Source organism: Hirundo rustica, chromosome 3 (genome assembly GCF_015227805.2).
Source record: "Hirundo rustica isolate bHirRus1 chromosome 3, bHirRus1.pri.v3, whole genome shotgun sequence".
Classification (NCBI taxonomy): Eukaryota; Metazoa; Chordata; class Aves; order Passeriformes; family Hirundinidae; genus Hirundo; species Hirundo rustica.
This window is the reverse complement of record NC_053452.1, coordinates 1,689,273-1,715,476: the sequence shown is the minus strand read 5'-3', so window position 1 is coordinate 1,715,476 and position 26,204 is coordinate 1,689,273. Positions and strand designations below refer to the sequence as shown.

Genomic DNA, 26,204 nt, shown 5'->3' with positions numbered 1-26,204 from the left:
TTTGGGAACTATCTGCTGGTGATAGCCCTCATTAACTGTAATGATCTGAAAAGTTCAGAAAACATAACCTCCAAAAAAATCTTCACGGCATCTTTACAGTAAGCTAAAACCTCATCCCTCCCTTCCTCCCTCTCAAGAAGCTGAAAAACATAGACAATTATTAATGCTTTGTACTCACTGAACCCAGTGTCCACCAAAAATAAAATAAGAGGAAATATCCATTTGACTTGCTTCCAATAAAGCAATTAGATGAAACAAGCCTGTTGAATAAAGTATTTTACTGGCAGGATGACTAAGAGATTGAGAACATTTATTGATCTACAGTTTTTGACCCAAACAGCTCAAGTCACATCGACTACCTTAGCTTTAAAATTAACTCTATGCTCTGCCCAGGTTCCAGGGCCACTCAGCCTCTCTCAAAGTACCTTTGTGGGATCTTACTAAACGTGACTTAGTCAGCCAAAAGCTTTTCTGAGTCTCAGGTTTAAATCTGCCAGTTTATCCAAGAGTTGCTTCTACTGCCTGGTGACCTGAAGTGAGGACACATGGAACTTTATGGCCCAGCTGAAAAAAACTTCAAGCCCAAAAGGCTGAGCTAATGCCAGAAAATCCTGTCATTTGCTGAATTTTGGATGCACTGCATTTAGTTGTGCAGTCAGGAACCTTTAGTCTTTGTCTAAAACAGATTAGAACAGCTTATACCTCAAGTTAAAAGACAAAACACAACAAATACGCATGAGAGTCAGGAAATGAGAAGTACCAGTAAAAAAAATAAACCTGAAGTCTCTCCTGAGCAGGGCAGAAAAATAAATATTTAGAAAATGTGATACACAAGTTCTTCATCACAATAATTTCAAGATATTTTCCCTGTCATGGATGCCCTCCCTCCACTATTACAGAGTTCTTTAAAACATCATTTTGTGTTACACGAATACACACAAGAAAAAGGAAAAAGAAGCTTAGACCATCTGATTTTTCACTGACATGTCAAAGAGCTATCATAAGTTCCAAAATTTCCTCTCTGACAAGATCATCTGCCATAAATCCAACCAGGCTAAGAGGCCACAGCACGGGGAGAGGGAATAAGCAAGTTAAGACCAAATCATCTCAAAGAGGAGATGCTCCTGGGAAGGGAGGAAAACAGCAAGCACTCTTGTCCCCATGAAAGACAAACTTTATCAGTGTCCAGACACTGGAGAGACTTCACTCAGAGCTTCCCATTTCTCAGGCTATCAAGTTACTGGTCATGAAACACAAATTCACAGGTTTGCCCACAGTGTTTGCAGAAGAAAAATGTAAATATTCACTTCAAAGACGCACTGCTGGGCTGAAAGACCCTGCTTTTATTCTTTTTGATTTGTAGCATTTCAGGTTGTGGAATAGCCTCTTATTCAGGCTTTATCTGCCTACTGCAGGGATGTCAGATTCTTTATTACTTTTTTTTTTTCCATTAGTTTTTTTTTTTTTAATGCACTTGTTGTAAAGAAACCAATTCTCCTTTCTAATTAGCTCTAGCAATTAATAACTGAATTGAACTGATGGTGATACAGTTCTGCTAAACAAATAACCAAAGCTGAAATCAGAGTTAAGAGTTCCCATAAATTAGCAGTGACATCAACAGCAGTTTCTTCTGAACTTTATGGATAAACTGAGTTCAAAAGAAAAGTCAACAACTAATATACTTCTCATTTATTTATTTGGCTCCTCCCCACATTCAAAAAACCAGCTCCTTAAACCACTGATGCTGTTTGTCACTCAAGTCGGGGCTTATTAAAGAATCAACTAACCTTAGAAGATTTTCTTCTGCTTCTTCTTGTCCAAACCACCACTAGTTTATCTGGCTGCCTGTTGAAGATAAGGAAGAAACAGCTTAATATACAATAAGATAAATATGAAAACAGTTTCTATTAAAACTCTTGCAACAGGTAATGACATCCTTAGTGGATAACGTGCTCTCTTAAAAATAGCTCATCTAAAAACCACTCTCAGCATCAGTCATTTAACAGGAAAAAAATAATGGGTATTTATAGAGAAAGGTTGTCCTCCAGTCCACACAGAAATGTCATCATTGTCCTCCTGCTCTCCTTGCCTGTGGACATCTCCCCAGAGACAGCAGCACACCTGAGCAGAAACTCTTCCATGGGGCAGAGAACAGGATCCAGACTCTATACAGACACCTTGGAAACATTCCAGCACCCAAAATAAACATTATTGCAAATTCTAGCTTGAATTTCTACGCAGACATATTGAAAAGTTACTTCTAAGTAGCCAAGAAAGCAGGTAATTTCACTTCTTCTTACACCCTTATTTTTCTACCTGAGTAACTCAACAGGAAAACCAAGTCCTATATTACTCCTCAAAATCTCCTTGGACAATGACAGGTAAATCAGCACTTCCTCAGCTTATACTCCAAAGGACAAATATACTGAAAATGAGCATGGTTTCCCAAGCAATTCCTCATCTGGTATTTACCATGAATGCAGATGGAAACCTCAATAAATGACCCTTCCAGTACAAATTATTTCCTCTTTACATTTCTTAGGAGCTATTTATCGGTTAATAGTTTACCTGTACCTTATCTACCTTATTAGTTTGATAGTTGTGCCTGTGATTTTTGATGACTGACTTAACTTCCAGACTTCCCATCCTCCCCCCGTGACACACTTCCCATGACATGATGACCACGCTTCTGCTCCCACTTCCAGTCCTACGACCCTCTTGTGCAGACTCCTGACACCATTCCAGCTTTGTTTTCTGCCTGATGACCTCAATTCCATCACGAAGCCCAGCTGCAAATCCACCCACAAACGATTTTCAATTCACATCTCTGCTTAAAAGTACTAAACCTGCATATGTAACTCTGCCTGGGGGAAAAAAAAAAAAAAATGCTGCTCAGATTTTTGAGACACCGGTGTAAGAATCCTTGCATTTCTAAAGCCAACACCAAAACAAATCATAGGAGGGAAAATGGGTGTAATCAAGAAAAAGCCAAGACACAATACATCCAAATAATGATTAAAAGATGCACCCAAAATCCCCCCCACAAATATTCTGAGTCAAGGCAGTGTTCCCACTGCTATTTCATCACAGGGAGACTATCTACTTAATAACAAACTTTTCAAATGAAACCCCAACTGGTTTAATAATCATATTTCCTTTCATACATATTTTTCCATTGAGCTGTTGATCATTGCTGTAAATTACAATACAAACAATACCTCACCCATGATTCACATTTAAACCCCACCAGAACTAAAGCTCTCCCAAAAGACCGAGCTAAAGGCAGATCCTGCAAAGGAAATGAGCACACAGGCTTTTTTTTTAAATTGAAAGTGAAATAATCTGCTTTATTTTAAACTGCAAATTCATTCCTGTGGCTTGTTTAGGCAACTTAAATTGCAGGCTGACTCTGCTGACAGCTTCTGCAAAATCTTGCTTGGCAATGAGCTCATCCTGTTGGACTTCAAAGCTCTTCGCTCACTCGGTGGTGGGTTCTCATCTTTGGCTTTGATGGGAACTGCATTTGTGCCACCAGGGAAAAACAACACACCCCCAAGCAAAGCAACCCAAACCCATGCCAGCAACATTTCCCAGCCCTGAGGAACTCCCTCTGCCAGGAATACACAGAAATGCACCAATATGAAGAAGCCAATTAAAGGACCAAGCCACGCTGATGGAAGAGCAGGAGTACCATTTGCTCCCCTCACTTCTCTCACCAGTACATTTATTTATTAAGTACTGAGCACAATTTGCTCCTTCACCTTCAAGTATGAGAGAAACCCACATCCAGAGGTACTTTACCAGAAAAAAAACAAACAAAAAAACCCCACAACACCCACAAGGAAGGTCATCACAATATGGAGACAAAAAATTTAGCAAAATAGAATAGGATGGGAAGGGAAGAAAATATCCCAAAGGACAAGTATCCCCACTCTGTTCAGCTTCACTGAAACCTAACAAAAAGCACGGCAGTTCTTCTAAGGGATGTTCTTCAAGGAAGTCACAAAACCAACAATTCTAAAATATCTTCACAGAACTGTTTGACTAACAAAACCAAGAGCAACCTTTCCTACCACAATCTGTTCATTGCTCTCCTATGCCAATATACTTGCAGAAGAAAAAGCCCAGCTCATACTTTAATCAGCAAATTTGTATTCAAGGTTATTAATGATATCTCAGTGCTAGGAAATGGCCGATATCACATAATGCACGCTGCTAATTGAAAGCATTAGGCAGTATTTCCTACTTCAGACTTATCCCCCTCCTTCAATATCATAAACCTCAGCTGCTCATTAGTCAATAACCAGAGCAAATAAAATCACTTCTGAAGAATTGGTCTGGAGACCAGTTTTGGTATCCTTTATAAGCTTACCGATTGAACTTTGATATCATTCTAAATACAAAATCTACAATGATGCAAGCTGAACAAACGTTAATGGTCAGTGATAAAAAAAAAAAAAAATTAAAAATAAAAATTAATTTCCTGCGCTGCGCAAAAGACATTTCTCATTTCTTTAAACCCACCAGCTTTCAGTCAGTCACTCATTCAGCAAAGCCAGTATGCCTAAAGCAAGGAATAGCACGCTGCTAACCTTAAGCCAATGGATTTGGAGCAGGGAAAGAGAACGGGGTTTTAGCTGGACACTACATGTCCCCACTAAGTAATTGCATCAGTTCTATCAGGTCAACACCACTGACCTTTCAGCAGGAGTGTTTAATGCTGTGCATTTCCCACCACGGCAGCACTGCCAAAGCAGCAGCACCTCCCTGGAAAGGGGAGCTAAAGGAAGCCATCAGCACTAGGATGAGCATGGATGCAGGGGCTGAAGGATCCAGCTTGGATCCAAAAGATTGTATTTCATAAACCTTACCATAAATCTGTATTTATTATTGTGTGGTTCACAAAAACCTGTTCCTGAAGAAAGGCGATTCAGAGTAGCAAAGTTATTTTATTATTTACAAGAAGAACTCAGCAAAGAAGCAGGGAAGATTGATTTCAACGCTTGTGGTTCAGAAAAAGAGATCCATCTCTACCCTGCACGCTAAACAATTAAAATGGGATCCAAAATACAGATTTATAAAACACTTATAATTCAAAACCAAGCCAGCTTTTCCTATCAGATGGAAGTTCATGATTCTGGTACCTTCCATTTCCCCATTGAAACAACCAATTAAAAAAAAAAAAATACTGGAATCAAACTTTGCCATATCCACAACCATTAAATAATGTAATAAAACCATTCTGCATACTGGGAAAAAACCTCATCCAATCAGCACTTGATACACTACAAATGTTACTGACTGAAAGGAGGTTGTGCAAGATCCAAGGTCATCTGCGGGTTGGTTTGACCATTCTAGGAAGTGTTTGGCACAATATTTTGATGACAGAACTCTCCAAACATCACTTGTAGAAGAAGGATGTGAAAGGTATCAGTCTCCTGCGAACTCTTGTTTTGTAAACCTTTCAGCAGAAGCTGATAACATTACCCAGGACATCCTTCTCCACTAAAATTACTGTTCAATTACAAAAAGCTGCAGAAGACTTGAGGTTAGAATCTGTTGTTGGAAAGAAATGCAAACGCACTTAACTTTAATTCAGACCACCAAAGCCAACAGCGAGACCTACGATGAACAACCTTTTGGCGAAGGGTGGGAAAGCAGGTAACAGGATTTCTTAGCAGCAAGGTACCACCACAATTTATAACACTCAATAATTGCTAAGTGCCTAAAAAGTGGAAGATACCTTTTTTGTATGTACCCCTCACAGTACAGCCTCACACACTTGTTTTGGCACCTAACTGCCTAAGCGTTGGGTTTTGCCTTCCCCTCTCCTTTCCTTTCTTTTTCAGTTGAGCTGTTTTATTTTTACTATGTTTGATTCGAACTGCATTCATTAGTACAGTCTGCTCGATTACTCTTGCGAAGCAAACTTAAAAAGAGTATAATTAATAAGAGAAGCAGCAGCGTTAGCACAATAGCACGCAGACGCACCTATTGAAGGATAAAAATAATTACTTGAGGACGATTGTCAAAGTACTTCTGATAAGAATTTTTTTTTTTTTTTTAAAATAACCTTTTGTCCCTTCTGCATTGTGCATCCCTGAATGCCATGCAGATTTCCATTAGGGACCAATCCTCCCGCCCCACCAGCACACAGCTTTCCACACGACCGCTGAAACGCCAGCAAGGCTCTCTAATGGTCCCTTAAAAATAAATGTGGTTGGTTCTATAGCACCATTAATTTGGGATGAACGCTGCTTTTCCTCATTTTACAGCTAATTACTTTGGAAAGCACTCTTTGCAGCGCAGTTGTCTGCACTAGGTCCTGCGCTATTGCTGCGTAATGCCATTAGCCAAGGAACCAATCAGGCCACAGCCTTGTGCTGAGGATTTCCCCCCTCTCAGATTTTCCTCTTCTCCACGATCAATGAAATTTCACAGCTGCCTACAACTGCAGCAAGTGCAGTCAAATACTGCCAATGCTTTAAACAGGCCCAGAGACAGTGTAGGAATGATGTCAAACATCGATGCGTTTGCCAAATGAACCCTCCTCGCTGAGTGCAGGTACAGCACCGATGGCAAAAGCCAGAGACACCAAGGAGAATAAAACACAGTGCAGGTGAAAGCCCTCTGAGATAATTACCAGATGAAGCAATCACAGCTGAAACACACACTTCGGGAAAGGGTTTGGGGTCTTCTTCCCCACCTCACCTTAACTTCCATGGTGGAGGTTAAAGGCTCCTGGGTAAGGCCTGTGCCATCCCACAGAGTTACGTCCAACTGTTGGAGCATTCTCTCAATACAACTTCTCATGGTCTATGCATCAAACCCCTAAAATAAGGCAAAGTTTGTTCTTCCATCATTAAAAACCATTCAGCAGTTTTAGCAAGCCTGGGAAATTTCAAAGGAGAAATCATTAAAACAAGGAAGGTGAGAGGACGTCACCGCTGTGGATCCATCCGTCACTTTGACACAGAAAACTCCTCCATTTCTTCCCACCAGAGGTCTCCACAGATTTTTTTCAAGACTACACAAACCCGTTGAAAGACCAGAATTCCCCCTGCGAATTTGAGCTTCTCTAATACATCTGCTGCTAAACAGACTGGCCTCTACGAGACCTACATCTCAAGATTACGCTTTGCTTTTCAAAAGGAGCTCTGGTCTGGCTTTGGTTTATACAAAATGGGTAAAAAGCAAGACACTGACCTATTTTAGGTCAGACCTAGTGAACCTGCACAGCATCTATTTGCAAGGCTGAGAGTGGAATGTGTAGTATGCACTGCTGATTACTTGAATTTCTCAAACCAAACACAAATGAAGTTGCAGGACGAGCTGAATTAAACAAAACCCAAGTTCATCTATTATTTAGAAAAAAGTGACAAGGGCAGACTTCACTTCATTTTTCAAAGAGTAATTGCAGCAGGAGAAATTGCAGAATGGTGTAGCAAAGTCTGAAAGTTTTTTGCAACAGAATTTTACGTTGCAGAACACACGAACTGACCCCAGTTGTCAGAAATCGCGTTCTTCACCATCCTTTTGGCAGTAGCACAAAGATGCCTTGACTAGTCCCTGAGTTTTAGGTCCCATCCAGCCGCTCTCCACGTGGAAGCTTTCTTTGCCTGGTCCGATTTAGCCCTGCCGTCACCAGGAGGGGTTGAGCACAAAAAGGGCTCAGTGGGTTCCTCATCTCGCTCTTGGGCAGACATTTACTCCAGCGACGCTCAGTCCACACGTGTACCCACACAGCCTACCGACACCAGAGCTCGCTAACACCACCCAGCACTCTACAAACAACAAATGATGCCTAAAAAAACCAGGAGCTGCTCCAGGAAAGCTTGCTTGTGACACCAGCCTCCCAGTCCAGGCTGACTGGCAGGGAGGAGCACAGGTTAACAGGGCCGTTCAGACAAACCTCGAATGGGAAGTGTCGCTGTACAGTGGAAAGTTCACAGGAAGGAGCTGCCATGAGCCAAACCTTTTTCAGATGCCCGATTTTCCTTTTTAGGCTCCTTCGTCAGAATATTTCGTCTACATTTCAACAATAAAAAATTTTAAATGGGTTTTTTTAAGCAAAACAAACAAACAAACAAAAAGCTTTCTGTTTCAAGTTGGTAGGTTGCTCCTCCTGAGCAGGGCAGAGCAGGAGGAGGAACTACACAAACCTGCCTGCACAGTGGGCTGGGGCCTGACCTGCTGTGAACCCGCTGTGCTGATCCCCTTCCTTCCCTGCAGAGCTGGGGCCTGACAACTGCCACGTGAATAAACACAAAATAGCCAGAAAAAAAACCCCAAAAACCAAAAAATAAAACTGCTGTTTCACCATAGCAGTGCATTTCAAAGCTGGTCTGAGAAGGTGAAGAGCCCGAGCATCTCCCTGCCCTGGAAGGCAAACGCAGCCCCCAGCACCTCCTCAGCAGACACCGGCGTCACTCTCTGGGGTCACTGTGCCATAAAACAGATCGGTAACAGGAATCCAGGAACAGTTTCGGCAAACTGAGCAAGGAATTCTGAATTCGAATTCCATCTCCTGTCCTCACTGACTATACAGCACCCAGGAAATTTCAAGACATTGAGCAACATTAACCCTCCCTTTGATTTTAGCCCTACTCATACCTCTACCTATAGACCAAAAATAATCTATACAATAATGCACATGCATTACTGAGGATGTCCAATTGAGTGTTAATCCTTCTTATTTTGAAGCACTTAAGTTAGGTGCAATCTCATTATAAAAAGTATTTTAAAAATAACTAAAATTAAACTCTTTGACTGACAAATGCTGCCTGAAACACAGTTCCAACCCATCAAAACTGCCCATATAAATGACCTTTTAGTACTAAAAAAAAAAAAGTAAGAGACTTTTTAGCACACCATTGTCAGTTTTAATCAGAACCTATTCCCTCACGCACAATTTCTGTGTCAAATAGCACGCAAACAGAAGGTTTTACTGCTTTTCAGTCTGCAAAAAACAGATTAGAAATTATTTTACTGTCATTCCTGCAGAACCAAAAATTGTATCTTGCACCAAATCCACAGTTCCAGGACCATCAACTACTCACAACAGACGTTTCCTTCTCCAATTTGTCTAAAATATTTAGGAAATTCTGCATAGCCTACCATGAGCAATTAAAGAGAAGGATGATCTCTGCTGTTCTTACTGCCTGAGCAAGTTTGACATTTACACACAGATAAACGAACAAAGGTTTACACTCCTGTTGCACAGAAATTCTAACGTCCGCATCAAGACTCGGACAAAGCAAGTTTCAGAAGCTACAGTGCATTGATGCCTCCATCCTCCTCCTCCTCTGCTTGCTACCATGGACACATCCCAAAGGAGATTCACAGTTCTGCAAAGCAGGAGCAGAAGAATCTGGCCCCTCCTTTTTAAGATTCTTTTAGAGGTCCCTTCCAAACCAACAGCGCCAGGGTTGTGTTTGTTTTTGTTACCTAAGAGCACGTTTTAGATTACACAAAGCAACTTCTACCATTTGAAGATGCACAGAAATTGTGAGCATACTAAAAGCTGCTGAGCGGGCAGCATGGGCGGAATGGTACCAATCCACAGAGTTTGTCTGGAAGACAAAATTCCTATCACCATCTCAGGCACCCAGATTATGGAACTGAGATGGCTAAACAAGATAGGAAAAAAAAAAAAAAAGAAAAAAAAAAGGCTGATACCTACAAAAACCAAATGAGCACTAAGACACGCCTCTGATACTTGTAAGGTTGAAAAGCTTGAATTAATGCTTGAAAAGAGCACAAACTCTGGAGTTACACAGAATCCCACAGAAGACTGCAGCCTAACACAAGCATTCAGAAAAGTGAGGTATACTGGTCGGTGCCATAGGAGCAGTGTGGAAGGGCTGGCGTGATACAAACTCATATTTAGTTTTTTATTACTCTACTGGGCCCTAAATTAATCCATATTTATTTTGAGACATAGGCACTCCTGGCTTATGCAGAGGGAGCTCCCCAATTAAAGCCTCCTCATCAGTCAGCAGCCTCCTTTTGCTTTTGCAAATTAATAAGGCACCAGCTACTGCAAATCTCTGAAGCAGCCACAGCCTCGAAACACCACAGAGAAACACAAGAACCTCGCACTGAAACCCGGGTCCCAACCAAAATCACACATTCACACACCCAGCAAAACAGAAAAAAACCCCAGAGCCTCAACTGACCTCATCTTCTCCAAGCTTAGTGAGACCATCAAAATGTAAGAACTGAGAAGGAGCCAACGTGGCAAATTTAGCAGCAGTAGATATGTAGATGGGTGTCAACATCAAAGCTATGATTTTCTTGCGTGTTAACGAAAAAAATTACTAGATTTCCAAAATTTTCCTATGTGGTTTCCAGGGAACTGGAAACTGCCATGATCATTTCTCATGAGATGCCCCGCTTCATGCTGGTGACATTCCAAGAGCTGTTTTAAGGTGCAGGTATGGACATAAGAAGTGAAATTATTCGAACAGTATTTGCAGCTAAATAACTGTTCCAAGAATTAGAATGATTCTTCCTCTTCTAGCTCAATCTGTTTAAGTTGTTACACTGCTTCCAAGCTGTCCCCTGAAACAGAAGTTGCCACTTCTGATTACAGAACTCAATCTCAAAAACAACACAGATTATTTCCACTTACAGCTCAACAGTTCTTTGTACACCCAGAAGCTTAAACATTTGTATCATTTTTAGGAAGTAAAAACTGACCAGAGTCTTTTAAATTAATGCCCTCAAAGCGACACCCATGGCTTATATCCAGCAGCAAGTATTGGCTAAGAAAAAAAAGTATGTTTACTCATGGATACTTCAGACAAAGCAAAACATCCTGCTAACGTTGGGGGCTTGATATGGTAAAAATAATCCGAAAACAAAAAATGAGGAAAAAAAAGAAACAACCTAACTGAAAGAGCTCTATTTCTATTTTGAAACATTAAAAAAAAAAAACCAAAACAACAAAACCAACAACTCACAGCTTTTAAAAACCAAAAAGTTTTTGGAATACAAACTTCACACTTTGCTGTTCCAAGATCCAAAAATCCCCTAAGAACAGCAACAATTAAGGACCCAGACAGATTTTGCTTGTAGGATGCCTAGCAGCAATTTGAATTGTATTTTAGCTATTCAAGATCAGCTAAACTGGAAAGTAACAGCATATTCATTCTGACTGCTTTAAGCACGGTTTTCAGCCAAAAAAAAGCAAACCCACAATACCCACATTACAGCTGAATTCTTGCTGATGCTGAAAACACACAAACAAATAGCACCTTTCAGCCAGACGGGTTTTTAAAATGATCTTCCTATCAAATATTTTTCTGTTACAACTAGCTTTCACTCAAGCCAGGCACTCCCACCAACAAAGCCTGGCAGCCCTGTGCCCCAGCACCTCCACAGAAAGAACTGAGTAGTGGATTGAGTGGTGGTCACCATTTGTCATCATCGAGGTGGCCACAGCACTCAAGAGTGCTTCTTTGAAAACATTCCGGGGGCCTCCAGCATCAGTACCTCGTTACCTAAAACACCTTCTCTGCACTGCAGTCCCACGTTAATTAAAAAGCCTTCCATGCCTTTGCTATGTTGCAGTTCCATGAGCTCTCCACGCAGCTCTGGCTCTTTCTCTCCGCACCTCCAGCTCTCTGTCCCTGGCTCCTCGCAGCACTGACCGACCACTGCATCCCCTAACTCACCTTTAATCACCCACAGCCGCTCCCACTCTTTGGTAATCAACACAGCTGCAATGTATCAGGGCCAAGATTGCCTTCAGCACCGTCTCTGTCCGTTCTCCCACAGCCCTACACTTTTTTTTTTGCAGTACACCAGGCTGTACCCACTCTGGTTACTAACAACCGCCAGGAGGAAGCTCCTCGAGGTCCTTCACACACCCGGAATTGTTGAGGTTTAAGCTGCTAAAAATGAACGCCGTCCTGTCCTTACTTACACTCCCAGTGAAGACACAAACACCAACTCCTCCCAGGTCAATTGTTTAACTGCAGACCAAGACAAAAGCCAGCCGCTACCTCGGTCACTGCGCTGCCTTCTCTCTTCTTCCTGGGCTGTCACGGTTGGTATTTTATCTCAGCTTCAAACAGACAGAACCTGTACCTTTTCCATGCCATTGTGAAATGCCTGGGTGTGTTTTAGTCTGCTGGCTTCTTCACACGGCTGAAGGGCTGTACCGTGGGGTGGCTGTAAAGCAACATCCTCAGCCACAGAAGACACCTGGGTGCTGGCCAGATTTTTCATTATGTGGATTTGATGTCTTTCAGGCTGGATTCCAGTCTTGTACCATTAAACGAGGCAAAGGGATAAACGGACAGAGCCACTCCATCCCACAGTGCGTGCAGCTTAAAAGATTAAGTATTTTGTCTCACCCTAGATTTCAATTTTACTCGAATTCAAAAACTTTTTATCTGTAAATACAAATGTGTCTGGTGTGTAAAGCGGTTCTCCTTGGAAGCAGAAAGGTGAATAAAAAGGGAAGCTAGACTGGTTTCTGGAGGAAAATATATTCTTAGTCCAGCAAAGGGATGAGAGGCGTCCACAGAAAGTAAAAGACAAAGCCTCCCAAACCTACTGCAACACCTCGTGGTGCCAAGTGAGGAACAGCATCCTCACAGTGAAAGGCACACACCTCCTACCAGATGAAGGGCTGCAGAATCTAGCACTAAGCAAGGATAAACGGGAGGAAAAATCTTAATTTCAAGCTCTTAGAAGGGCATTACAGTAAATGAAATTACGGCAAGTTGCTGCAAATTATTCCGTTTCAAATAGGAGTTTTAATACATTTGCCTAGTTAAGGTCAAAGAAGCCAAATGAATAAAATCCACTCTGCAAACTAACCATCAAGGGAGCGAGAATCAATTTTAGCTGCGCAGAGTTCACACAGAGCACTGGGCGGGGTAAAACCAGCTATGTGCAGAATCATCAACAGGGACAATAGAGATGCGTGGGCACACAAACTCCTCGGATTCTGCAAAATAAGATTTTCCACATATTTCAGCGTATTTTACACAAAATGCACTTTTCATCTTCAAAACAAACAAGGCTCAAAAGTTGAAGCCTGCAAAATTTTTACATATTTTCTTCTGGAGCATTCAGATGGAAGGCCAGGCAATGAAACAATGCAAAGAAAAAAGGAGTCCAGTCAAAGAGGAAAAAAAAAAAAAATCAGGAAAATAAAGGTCATACAAGGCCAACTTCACATTATTAACAGCACCAAACATACAAACACCTATGTTTTTCTTCTGCCTTTGAAGTATTTAATTTCTGTACAATCCTGGTCTTCAAGAATCAGCCACAAACCAGATTCTGAATGGTGATGGGGGTTTGCGTCTCTCCAGAGAGTCAAGAGGCAAAAATAAACTCTGCTTCTGACCAAACTCTGAGCCATTCTGGCTGTTTAACCTCATAAATATTTCAAATGTCTCATGTGCTACCCTATCTCTTCCTATAATAAGTCACAGGACAGATATGCTGGAGCAATAAACAAGTAAAGTAATAGCAACAAACACACTGCATTGCGATTTCTTGGCATTTTTTTTAAGAGTAGGAAATAAAATGTCTCTCTCCTCCCTCCCCCACAATATTCACGTTCTCTCTTCCACGAGCATTACATTTTGGGACCAATTTTACAGACGTGATATGAAAGAAGAAGCTATAATGCAAAGTCCAAGCAGAAAATAAATTAGAGAATAAATTCTACAGCAATGCAGAGAGGGGAAAAAAAAAAAATAGATCAGCAATTCTAATCCAGAGAGTGCGTATACATACTCTTAATTACACATAACTCCTTGGATGTGCAATTTGAAAAGCAAATAGAAAGCAAACAAAAAACCTTCCCCACAACAAAAACCAGTAACTGCAGATCAGTGATCACTGGTCACCTCCTCTCCAGAGTTATCTGTCCCATTTTTCTCACGTATTTTGCTTCACTGCTCCTGCTCTACCTCACCAGTTTTCACTCTGACCAAACACACTTGTAAGTAAGCTCATTATTAACATCACTTATATTGAAAAAAAAAAAGAGAAAGGGAAGGGCCACCCTTTTTTTGTAAAGCACAACTTGCAGCTTTTTCTTCAGTTCTGTAGCACTTTGCTATCATAAATCTGCGCTCACACAATACAGAGAGCGTTTCTTGCACCTGCTGCACAGTTTCTCTGTACCTCAGCCTCTGAGACATAAAGCAGGGATCATTTTTCTCTATCACACAGCGGTCTTGTAAGGCTGGATTAGTAACGGAGACGCGTGGCCGCAGAATTTTTGCGCAGAGAAATCGTTAGCACTTAATTTCCACACAGCGAAGTGTCATTTCGTAGTTTTACACCATTAGCACTGAGCAGAGAGCTGCTACCATCTGGCCTTTAACAGGAGACATAAACCCTGCTCGTAAGTAACCGTGGATGTAAAATGTGGGAAAGTTGATGAGAGATGATTTGTGCACACTAATTAGGGAGTGGCAAAAAAGATGCTTTTTTCTGCACGGTTACAAGGGAAGTTGAAAGGAAGCCTAGTGCAGAACCAGGATTTTCTGACTTTTGTTTCTACCATTAGACCACGCTCCAGGAGAAGGAAAAGCAAAGACTTTATTCCACCCTCCAAGTAAAAAAAATACCTAAATAGGAAAAAAAAAAATGCACAAAATTTCTCAAGTGTGTTGTGAACAAAGGAAGGTGCTAAACTGACTGACACGGAACTATTTACATAAGGAAGAAGAATAACTTTTACTACCACTTTTAGTAACTGTAAGCCTGAATAGCTTTGCAAGCTCTTCTAGTTTCAGTACTCTCAAAAATCATTCCCTGCTTCTGGCTACATCTGGTGAGAGACAGAGAACTGTTTGCAATTTCTTTGCTGTGACTGGGAACTTGCAATGGGATAAAAAAAAAAAAATTAAACTCCCACAGTACACGTGTATGTTGTGTATGCTGCGTTATTCCTCCCCTTTTCACATCAGCCACCTGGAAACTGGAAGGTGGCACCAACATGGAAAACCATTTACACATGAGGATACAGTGAGGAAAATGCAACGTGATGGCAATAAAAGCTTGAAGATATTGAGGCATCAATTTGAACTGAGTAAAACCGCACGGGGGACGGCTTGACACATACTACAGTTTTATTTGCAAAGCTGTAAGTCTTAGAAAACGTTATAAAAAGAATACTCTGAATTTTTTAATATCATATCAATAGCCAGACTTTCTCTACCTGTGCCCTAAAGGTAGAAATATTTAAATGAAACTGTTTTCATTCAGCACTGAAAAGAATTCCCGGAACACTTTAAATTTAGATTTCTCCGTTCACTGTATGATTGTTACTATCACACTCATTCAAAAAGAGGTGAAATCCTAATCAGCATTCACCACGAGAAGATGGAACCTCCCTTTCCAAACAGCTTCTGAAAGAGCTGCGATGACCATGGATTCTGAAAGCGAAGCACTCGTATCTGTCTGGCAAAGCCAAAGGGAAGGATAGGTGTTGTGTGACACTGGAGCTGCTGCCTGCAGACAAGGTCCAAGCACACAGATGTGCACATTGCTTGTTCAGCAAAATCAAGCCCGAAAGCTCAACGTGGCACAGTGAGTTCCCATTTTAAAGAGGGCACACTTTGTCGTAAGAATTTTCCGTGGCCTGGGTCAGCCAAAACTTGCCTGAATAAAGCTCAAAAATCTGATTACAGCTGATTATGGGGATTGTATTCAATGGAAGAACAAAGGCCTGAAGGCCTGCTACAATTTTGAGTATTTCATTAAGATAAAAAGCTTCACTATGTCAAAGTTACTCAATTTACCAGCAAGAAGGCTTGAGGCTGTAAGGGAAGTGAGATTTCTGGCCCTGCTCAGCCCATGTGCACCACAACACACCTCCCAGAGCAACCAAGGGTGGACAAAATCCTTCCCTTGATACCAACAGCCAGTCCTTTTGCTATTCACCGTCAGCATCCAGGCTTTCCATCCCCTCAAGATGGTTCCGTTACATACATTGATTTTATCCATACACTCCGCATCCTGAACTATATATTCGTACTTATTATACACAGGTGACACTTTGTCATGGGTTGCCAGCTTCCAGAAACATCTCCCCACCTTAACTTCTTTTTGCTGGAAGGGATGTTCAGTAATAGAACCAATAAAACCCAAGCTCATCAGAGATGATGTTGGCAGAAACACAAGAAGGCTCCGTGGCTGTTCTCTGAAATTATTATTTTTGTTTCGCACACCGGTTGCTCACATTTAAGTCTCTGTTTTTGTATCTCCAAACCCATCAGGATCTGCCTTGTTTACCCTGTACACACCGACCTGAAGACATTCAAAGAGGGAGAAAAGCCTCACGTTCTGCTCCTTGCTCCCCTGCTGCTTCCCCACCAGCTCAGATCGCCCCACTGCCCACCTCTAAGCACTGCTGAAACGAGACAGGTGAATATTCCACGAAAAAGCTGCAAGGCTGACCAATTTAAAAGGCTTCCTAGGGCAGCAAAGGAGAAACTATCCCCATGGAAGACCTACCAAGGCTTCTCTAACCCCATCTATAGTGCAGCACAGGCGGAAGACGAGGGCAGAGCGCTCATTCTGAGAGGTGAACAAGGCAGCAGGTTTCTGCTCCTCTGTGTCTTAACGGGGCTGTCAGCTGTAAGAGGTAGTGACAATTCTCACAATGAGGTGAACACAAACAAATCAGCATAAATTGCAGTCTTTCTATAGTCAAGAATAGCTCAAGATTATTTCTTCTTTTTTAAATTACAGTTTGTTGGCTTTACCATTAACTGCAAGTCAAGTAAGCATCCTCCTTTTAACAGCTGCTGCTAAAAGTAGTAATATTATTCTTCCCCTTCCAGCACATGATCTAGTTCCCTAAGAACAAGTTTGTCTGAAATAAATTTATTTACTGAAGTCAGCATTTTTTTTTCCCCCAGGAGGAAGCAGTCTTTGTGTAATGCTTTATTAGGATCCACTCCAGACAACAAGACTGAATCTATGGGCAAAAACGTCCATATTCCTCTTTCCAGCAGAGCAACAGGAAAGGAGACAAGGGACAGGGACAGAGACACTGTCACCTGTCGCTTTCCTACAACATTAGCCGCTCTCAGCCATACTGAAGTTGTGGTGCCCCAGGAGAACTCACCACTAAAGGATTACACGGTGAGAAAGGCTTCTCTCCTATGGATCCTTGCAGCAACACGTCAGTATCTGTGAAGTTCTGTTACTCCATTGCTCCATTAAGTCGATGTAAGCTTATGTCACCCTGGTTCCACCCCTGCTTTCCATACTTTTATGTGCCCCAGGGTGACTTTGTGATGCTCGTATCCCCAGCTGTCTGGTCTGTTTATGTTGGATGTTGTGTTCTGCACCTTCCTGACCGGTTCTGAGAGCGAAGGAGGGAAAGGAGAAGCGTGGGGTTTGTTTTCAGAAACTGCTCTGACTCCTCTGCATCCTGCTCCTGGGCTGCGCTGGCTGCAGCACGGACAGACAGCAGGACAGAGATCTCCTGTGCTTTTAGTCAGTTTAGCTAGCTGAGGCAGAGAAGTTCCCTGGACTGTTCCTCCCTCTTTTTCTTGGGACTGTTTAAACCTGTCCTGGCCTGAGAAACCCAGAGAGAGCCCCGGATCTCACACCTGTGTCCCACCGGGGCCCAGGACGGCATTTTCCAGCGCCGGAGGGGCTGATCAGGGGCTGGGAGAGCTGAGCTACACCCACAGCAAGGATGTGCTCCGTTTGCCATCTCACTCCAGAATGAGAGGTTTAACTGTTCCATGTTATTCGTTCTTCACGCTTGTGGGCACTTTGTCTGTTGAGTAAATAGTTTTATCCACTTCTCTCTAAGGAGATTTTTTTTCCTGGACTGATTGGGGAAGGGGCCGTTTGGGTTTGCTTCCCAGAGGGATTTTATTTGGAGGTTTCCTCCCAAATTTGCCCTAAACCAGGACAGGAGGTAACGCCTGCTTTTACTGCCATTTTCCCTTGCAATAGAGCTTCTCCTGAGGCAGCTAGAGCAGGAGGTGGCTCCAGGAACAGATGGGGAGCAGAGAAACACAGAAATGTATCTAGCAGCTCCCTGCTCCAAAAATACACTGCACAAATGGCCACATGGAAGCACAAACTGACACAAACCCCAGTTCCAGGCACGGGGAAAGAGGCTGGGCAGCTTCAGCCCTTGCAGATTCTCCACTGTCTAATAAAAGGTGGAGGTGCTGGATTTTTACCTGCAGCCACAGGGTCTGACCAAGACTCCTCTCTTCTGTCCAGAGGCCCTTTGTTGTTCACACAACCCATGGAAATAATCCACACAGCCCTGCAAACCTGACCTGAAACTGCCTGCTGAAACTTCCCGATGCAAGGCTGAATTTGCTGGCCAGACAGAAATTCAGGCATGTTTTAACATCACAAAAAAAACTTTCCCTCTGTTAAGCAAAGCTAAAAATAAGGGAGAGGCCCAAAGTTCGAAACCAACAAGCCAGCAGAAAACTTGTCGTAACCACCGAGAGCGTGGAGCCATCAGCCACAGGAGCGTGGTACGCCCGGAGGAACCGGGTGTCCTGGCTCTCTGGAAGGGTGGCAGCAGTGCTGCTGTGGGGCTGTGGCAGGCTCGGACAGGGCAGTGGGGCACAGGGAGCTGGTGCTGTGTCAGGGGCAGTCCCTCACACCCAGCTCTCTGTGCAGGGCCCTACTCCAGCACTCCCCTGGCAGCAGCTGCAGGACTTCAGCTTTCCTGCCCAGAAAAGAGGGAAGGATGTGTGGGGGCAGGAAGGTAAAGCTGCCTTTTCCCCACCACCACCCCCTAGTCTTCCAGTCACAAAGAAAACACCACGTCTCAAGCAGTGCACGTTTATAATTCCGGCGCTGTGGGTGATCACACGCTCTCAATCCTCCAGCAGAACATCCCTTGATTACATCAGTGGCTGGGGGAATTCAAGGTGCTGAGATTACTCTTGGGGAGCCTACAGCTGAATTTTTTTTAAAAATCAAATCCCATTTAGTATAGTGGAAAATAAGGAATGTATAGGAAAGGAAATAATTCCTTTACTGCTTTGAGACTGTCCATCCCAGTATCTTGAATGGAATGTAGACACTGGAGCTCAGGGAATAAAGTAAACCAACTTAGCAGTAAAGACAAAAAACCCCGCCAACAAACAAAAAAATAAAAGCAGAGCTTACACCCCATTATTCCCTTTTCCACATGCACAAATCCCAAAAAGGGTGGGAAGGGGTGTGAAAACAACCATTGTATTTTTTAAAAGTATCTTTCAAAAAGTGTTAACAGTAAACAGAAGCCATCCTAAATATGCCTCAAAACCAAGTAACGCTGTTATAAATTCTTTCAATTTTTGTGGTATGAGAGGAAGTGGTAAAAAAATGGGTCAGGCCTTTCTCATTCTTAAAATTTTCTTACATGTCAAAGATGAAGGAATGCAAGGGGAATTCACACACTCAAGAGACACTTACTCCAAGCACTCTATCCAGTTAAGATCCGCTCTTGAAGAGAAAAAGACGTTTAAAAATCTTGTTCTCTCGAAATTTTTCACAGCTTTTATACAACTATTGTCCAAGTTACCTACAGGAAATGACAAACCACTAAATCAGTTTTTCAAGAGGCACAGCTGATAAAGGACAGGTACAGCCAGATAGATTTGCCCACCCGTCAGCATGGCCAGAGCTGGAGCTCCAGAGCTACAACCATGGCAGGTGTCACCGGGAGCTGCCAAGGTTAAATCCTCTGCTAATAAACCAAGGATAAATCGGCAACAGGTTGGTTTGGAAATTCACAGATCTGAGTTAGATCTCTGCTGGAAAAAGAGAAGTTTTGACAGCTCTTTTTTGTTCTTTTAAATCTCTTCCTGCCTACTGACATAAACAAAGGGATTCAGAGTTTACTCAGCGAGCAGACACCGAAAGTCAAGGAAATTCACAGCACTCGCTGAGCGGCAGAGTACAGCGTGCTGCCGGCTGCGTTCAGGGATCCAGATTCTCCAGTTACTTCATTCAAATACAGCTTTAGGTATTAACAGTACTGGCTATGCAAACGCCCTTCCCAAGCACAGCTGGGAGGGGAAAGTCAGCTTACGACACCAGATGTAAAAACAGAGGCAGCGCTGCATCAGCCTCGGCCCTGAAGAAAGGTCAGGACAGCTATCATCCTAGGGCATCAGGCAGCAGCACACCTGATGGAAGAGCTGGCTTAGGGAATGCCTTTTGTCTGCCTGGCCTAGGCGAAAGGTGCCGGGGCCTGTCCCAACAGGAGCGGGTGAATACACACTCCCAGCAAAGCTGCACACCCGGCAGAAGCCACATCTCATCTCCCACGGCAGCCCCAGCGCCACCCAGCCAGCTCTGACCCGTCCCACAGCACCAGGGCAGCAAACAGCACCCTCGGGCGAGGCAAGGAGCCACTGAAGGTGAAGGGTGACCGCTCATTACAGGCGCTTGTGGAGGTGGCACACAGGAAATGAGCAGCAGTGGTACAGTGGCCAAAACCGATGTGGAAGGAGAGAGCGTTAAAACCCCCCGGGATTGCTTTAACTCAGTTGCTCCTGGAACTAGAAATTGTTCTGCCCTTGTGATGTTTGGTCAGCACCGAAGCCCTTTTTCGAGACAGATCCATTAGAAATGAAAGGTCAGAGCTGCCTGATACAGCGGCTCACCCAAAACAAAACCCACAGAACGACTGCGGGAGCGTACGCACGAAATAAAACCCGAAACCAGTTTGTGCTAAAATAAACACACAGAGCCACGGAAACTGCAGCTCAGCAGCTGCAGTTAAACAGCTGCAGAGCCCGGCCACAGCTTCGGGGCAATCCTCCAGAAAGTCTCCTTAAATAATAATAAATTAGAAACAAAAAGAACCCCCAAAAATGACTCTCCACTACAAAGAGAGCCTCAACAGGTAAATGAGAATTACTCCTGCACTGCCCATCTTTACAGGTTTGCAGGCAGAAACTGCAGTTCAGAAGGGCATGCACTTGTGATTCATCGCGAAAGCTTGTGCACTTTGAAGCCCCGCAGTGACAGCACAGGGCACTGACTCAGGATCTGGGTGATTTAGCCGAAGCACTCTAGGATGCTCTTGCCTGCAGCTGTGGCTCATCTCACTGCTCTGGCAGATTTTCCTGCCCATTGCATCAGGGCAGCAGACGGGAGGTGCGCCTGCTCCTCAGCTGCATTCACACTCGCCTCACAAATGGGAGCTGAAGCTGATGGCACTTAACGCTAACACACCTCGCAGCCTCAGTGTCACCCTGCCTCTGCTTCAGGGCAGGACACGACTGCTGCTTACGGACAGTGACATCCCGCTCCTCTCCTGAATCCAGAAAACCTCGTGAGTCACAGCCCTCAGACAACAGCAACGTTGGTTATGGTTTCTGCTCATTTTAGCTCGCGCTGAACCCACGGCTCCCAAACCCCCGCGATGCCTCTCCAGGTGCCAAAAGCCACAGCTAGCCTATACCTCAACTGCCAAAACACACGGCTTCCCCACGAGAGGCTCTGGTGCTCTTACGGAAACGGCGCGCTGCAGAGAGGCGTTTTTCAAAGAAAGACAGGAGGAACAAAACAAGGACAGCTTTATTTACCCTGCCGCTCTGCGCCTATCTCGAAATAGGGAACAAAAGTTCATCTGCGCAGTTCCCGTGTCTCAGGGTCCACTCCAGGACGCACAAGACAGACTTTGCGCAGAGCGTGGCTCAAGGAGCGTCCCACAAGGTGGCAAACGGCCTGCCAGGGCCAGCTTCCACCCCAAGGAGTGAAAGGAGAGACAGGGGCAAGGGAGACAAGCACACACTTCACACACTATCCTCAGAGTAAACTTCTAGAGGGAAAGCTTTTAGAAGTAAATAAACACACACACCCCCACCCCCATATTCTCAGAAAGCCACCCAAGCAGAATGCTTTTACTACCGTAGCTGAAGGGTTTGTTTTATAAGTTTCCTCAGATTTAGTCAACATTACCAGCCTCCTCCTCCTCCTCCTTATTCACACTGAACCGTGAAAGGGACTTCAGCTCTCTCCAACCAATTAAAAACTGATTGAAGCAACAGACTGGCACTACACAACCTGAGCAGCCTAAGAGATGGCAGACTCAGCTCATACGAGACCTACAAAATGTTATAATGTTTCATTTTATTTCACCTCACTCCACAAAGAGCCGAAAAGAATATTCACAAGGATCCAACCCTAAAAAAAAAAATAATTTAAATCTTTACTGCAGTTCAGGTCTACGGGGTTCAAATGAACAGCACACGTCCTTTACTGCATGTGGGCACCACAGAGCAAGGTTTGATTTGTTCCAAAAGCTCTGAGAGGAAGTTTTGTGCACACACAGTTTCTCTCTCAAAAAACAAAGCCGTAAGTTAGTGTATTTTATTCCTTCAAGGAGACCTCTTCACCACCCTACCTGACCATTAAAATGAAATTTGTCTACACCTGGATATAATCAAATATTTTTTCTGCTTTTGCTAATTATTTTTGTTACTGCTAGGACAGGAAACAAGGGAATTGCTGAAAAGAAATGTGTCTTTCAGAGACAAAGAGAATTCAGAACCAGTATTTATGCCAAATCTTTCTACCCTACAGACACTAAACTTTGTGCCTGCATCTATCAATGCATTCTTTTAGGAACTGGACGCAGAGTCACAAGCACCCTTGAAACATTGCTGCAAATAGAACACTTCTAAGTGGGCAGCACTGACAATCGTCATCAAGAAAGACTTCACAAACACCCATACCTTTCCCACTGAAATTTCTCTGCTGCCAATATGCAGCCAGCGACTCTGATGAGAAATCCCTAGCTCCTGGCCCGTGGAACAGACCCGAGGCTGTAAAAAGGGAGAGGAGGGGAGCTTGGCAAGGTAGGGAAGGAAAGCAGCTGCCATGAAGGACTTGGGATTGGTACAGACAACTTCCTGAGCAAAGTCAGGCACAGTCCAGAGGAGCAAATCTAGGTTTCTGCGATGAAGGATTTTTCTTTTTGACACAAAGAAGAGCGTCACAAAATGACAGAGGAGAATTGCTTTTGTGTGTGGACAGTAAATGTGTTTTAATTGACTGCAGAAAGAAAGGGGGAAGACAGCTGTAAGGCAGCTGGTGGTGATTATTTGGATAGAGTATGTTTGACACACAATTTAAGCCCTCAAAAAATCCTCAGTCAAAACCAGAGATGAATGGCAAAGAAAACGCTGCAGTGTGTTTGTAAATGGAGATTATTTAGCGTGGAATCGGAACTCAATAAAAATAAGGACAGAGCACAATTCCCTTGAGGAGAACAGGAGATAAAACACAGTAGAAATTGTGCACAAGTAAAGTAAAGTACAGCCCAATTTGATCAAACACTCTGCAGAGCAAGCCCACGACCCAGCAGCACAGTGCACAGCACAACCAGCCCGGAGAGGCTCAGTACGATCGCCCTTTACAGTCAGATGCACTCAGGCGCTCCTGAGCTCCCCTCCAACAACCGTGCAAGGCTAGGGCACGGATTGAGCAGCGTGCCAGCCTGGCACACAAGGGTCCCGCAGCAAGCAGCCAAGCCCAGCTCCTCTGGCGGCCCTCGGCACCGAGGGGTTTGCTGGAAAGCAGCGAGCAGGAGGCAAGAAGATGAGTGCGAACCCCGCAATCTCAGAAGGCTCGTTTCTCCCCCATGCACAGTGCATGCCAAAGTCTTAAGATTCACGCAGCATCCAGTTATGAAACTACAACAGAGGAGGAAAACAGATGGCTAAAGCCTTTGGGGAAAAAAAATAAATAAATAAAAAGAAAAAAGAAAAAAAGATCAAGCCTTGCTTCATTTCCTAAAGAGAAATATGTGTACTTGACAAGAGAGAAGCTACTTCAGACCATACCTAATCGATATAAAAATAGGCAACTTGCCTCATGGACATGAAGCCTGTCTTCAGTTAAAGCTTCTCAACATATGAAAAGTTTAACCCTTTTAAACATCATGGCTCAGCAGGATTTAAAAGCGAAGCAGTTCATGTAAGAGATGACAGACATCACAAACATGGTACAAAGATAACATATTTCTTTCTCTCTAAAGCAGCTCCTGAACACAAATCCTGTATGAAATGTTTACTCTTTCCCAGCCTTTGCAAGCAGTTAGCACCTGTGTTCAGGTGAGCAGCTTTCTCGCTCATTAAAGCATCCAATGAACAATGACAAGTTAGGAACTTGGCAACCTCAACCCTCCAAGTTCAGCCATTCCCTGTGGAAGCCAGTCAATATCACACTGGAAGCCTCTGCTGAGCCCTTGACTCGTCAGATATCACACAACAATAAGGAAACAAAAAAGCCACCCTGAAGAGCTCAAGTGTTCAGCAGTAGATGTTCCAGCAGCTCAATAAAACTGCTATCAGAGCTTCAGGTCCAAGTTCTGGAACCGATCCCTGGTCCAAAGGAGAAGTCTCCTCCTCTGCTGAGCCTGGAGCTTGGACAAGCCTCCACCCAGCTGCCTGAGCAGAGGCCTCCAGCAGCCCCAGGGCACACAAGAGATTCGTGCCAGGCTGGCAGCCTGAACCAGGATCAACAGGACACCTGGGCTGCTTCAAACTGGCAGCTGGGACTGGCACTAACCCCAAAGGCATCCCAAACAGGGCCTGACACCAATGTCCAGGCAACTGGACGGGGTCCCCTGCACAAATCACAGCATTCCACCTGCCAGGGATGCCCCACACAGCAACCCCGTGCCCCGAGAGCACAGAGCAGGGAATGCAGCCGCTTCTGCAGAAGCCTAAGCCAAATGAATGAGAGCAACTTCTGGTTTTATTCAACGACTCTGCTCTGAGGATGAGCACTGAATTAACCCCCCTGTATCACATGTGGTCCTTTCAGGCCAGGGCTGCAGGTCACCGCTGAGGCTGTGTGGAAAATCCTGAGCTGCCCCAGCTTAGTCCAAGGGTAAATGGAGGATGACACACTCCAGCACTTTCAAGCAAGTACCTTTCAAAAAACAAAAATCAACTACTTATATGATTAATGCAAAGTGCTATGTTTTTGCAGGAGCAGGAGTCACTAATCCATATTAAAGACCAAGACTACATCTGTTTATTTATTTTTAATGAAAGGTTCTAAATAAACCAACTGTTCAATTTTTCAAAGGTACTGAGCAGCCACAATAATTAGGTCTGGGTCAGTGGGAGCTGCCAAAATGCCACAGAAGTGACTCAGTCCTGTTAATTATCTGAAAAATAAGGGACAGTGACAACACTGGACACTCCATCACGACCTATCTCCCCCAAACACACCACCAATGAAAAGGAATCATTTGAGAGTGGCTGTCTGTAACCACTAGTTGGGACAAAAATCAGAAATTACAGTCAGGAGAAAAAGCAAGGAAAGGTTTCAGCCCAATCTGGCCAAATGCTGCTGTACCTAGAGATAATCCTTAAAAAAAGTGAAGCAGCAATGCCACAGCAGTGGCAACTTCTGACAGTGCCAGGAGAATGTGAGAGAAAAAAAAAAAAAAAAGAGCAGGAGGTATTTTAAAGACTAAGTTTAAAAAAACAAACAAACAAAAAAACCCAAACAAAAACTCCCATCAATACGAGTCCAGAGGAAACACAGAGTATTAAAGCCAACCAGAAATTCACCCAACCTCGCAAACCATCCAGGGTCAGTACAAAAACATTCTAACACACAAGTTGTTTCCTGAAGAGTCAGACAAACGCAAACCTACCAGAAGATAGCAGCTCACAAAGAGGCACACAGCCTGTTTTGGTCATGCACAGTCCTTGCTCACAGGCACTTCTCAGTCCCTGTGTGTTTATGACTGCGTTGTCATTTACTTTAAAATATGAATGGAGCATTCTTTTCCTCCAGAAACACTGCATTGTTAAAATGCCAGTACATTAAAATAACTTACTGCTTACTGCATTTCAATCAAACAAACTACAGACTAGAGCACTGGCACTTAATATATATCGAGGGCTTTCAGCGAGAACAGCATATGGAGTTCATTTCTTGTCTTTTGTTCTCACATGGGCCAAACTCAAGAGGCAAGACTTGGAAACAGATGAAGCAGTGATCCTGCTGGCATGCACAGAAACTGTATCTTCTCCAAAGTTACGGAAACACTTAGTTGAAGGCTCTCAAAATACATAAATATTTAACCCTCTGTTTCTGTAGAAGTTTGATTTACAGCAGCAATCCAATATTTTAGGTTGCAGGCTCAAAGAACATTTTTGCTAAGGTTCTTGAAATAACAGGAAGCAGAATGAAAAAGCTTCCAGTCAAAGGAC

General features: G+C 43.5%; 1 protein-coding gene across 13 annotated transcripts in view; it reads right to left on the bottom strand.

Annotated features, from left to right (window-relative positions):
- EHBP1 (EH domain binding protein 1) overlaps positions 1–26,204 on the bottom strand; it is a 204,312-nt gene that overhangs the window by 174,650 nt on the left and 3,458 nt on the right. For all 13 annotated transcript variants that reach the window (XM_040058768.2, XM_040058771.2, XM_040058774.1 and 10 more), the window contains exon 3: positions 1,788–1,845. In XM_040058768.2, the coding sequence (XP_039914702.1) occupies positions 1,788–1,845 (58 nt within the window). The remainder of the gene's footprint in view (positions 1–1,787; positions 1,846–26,204) is intronic.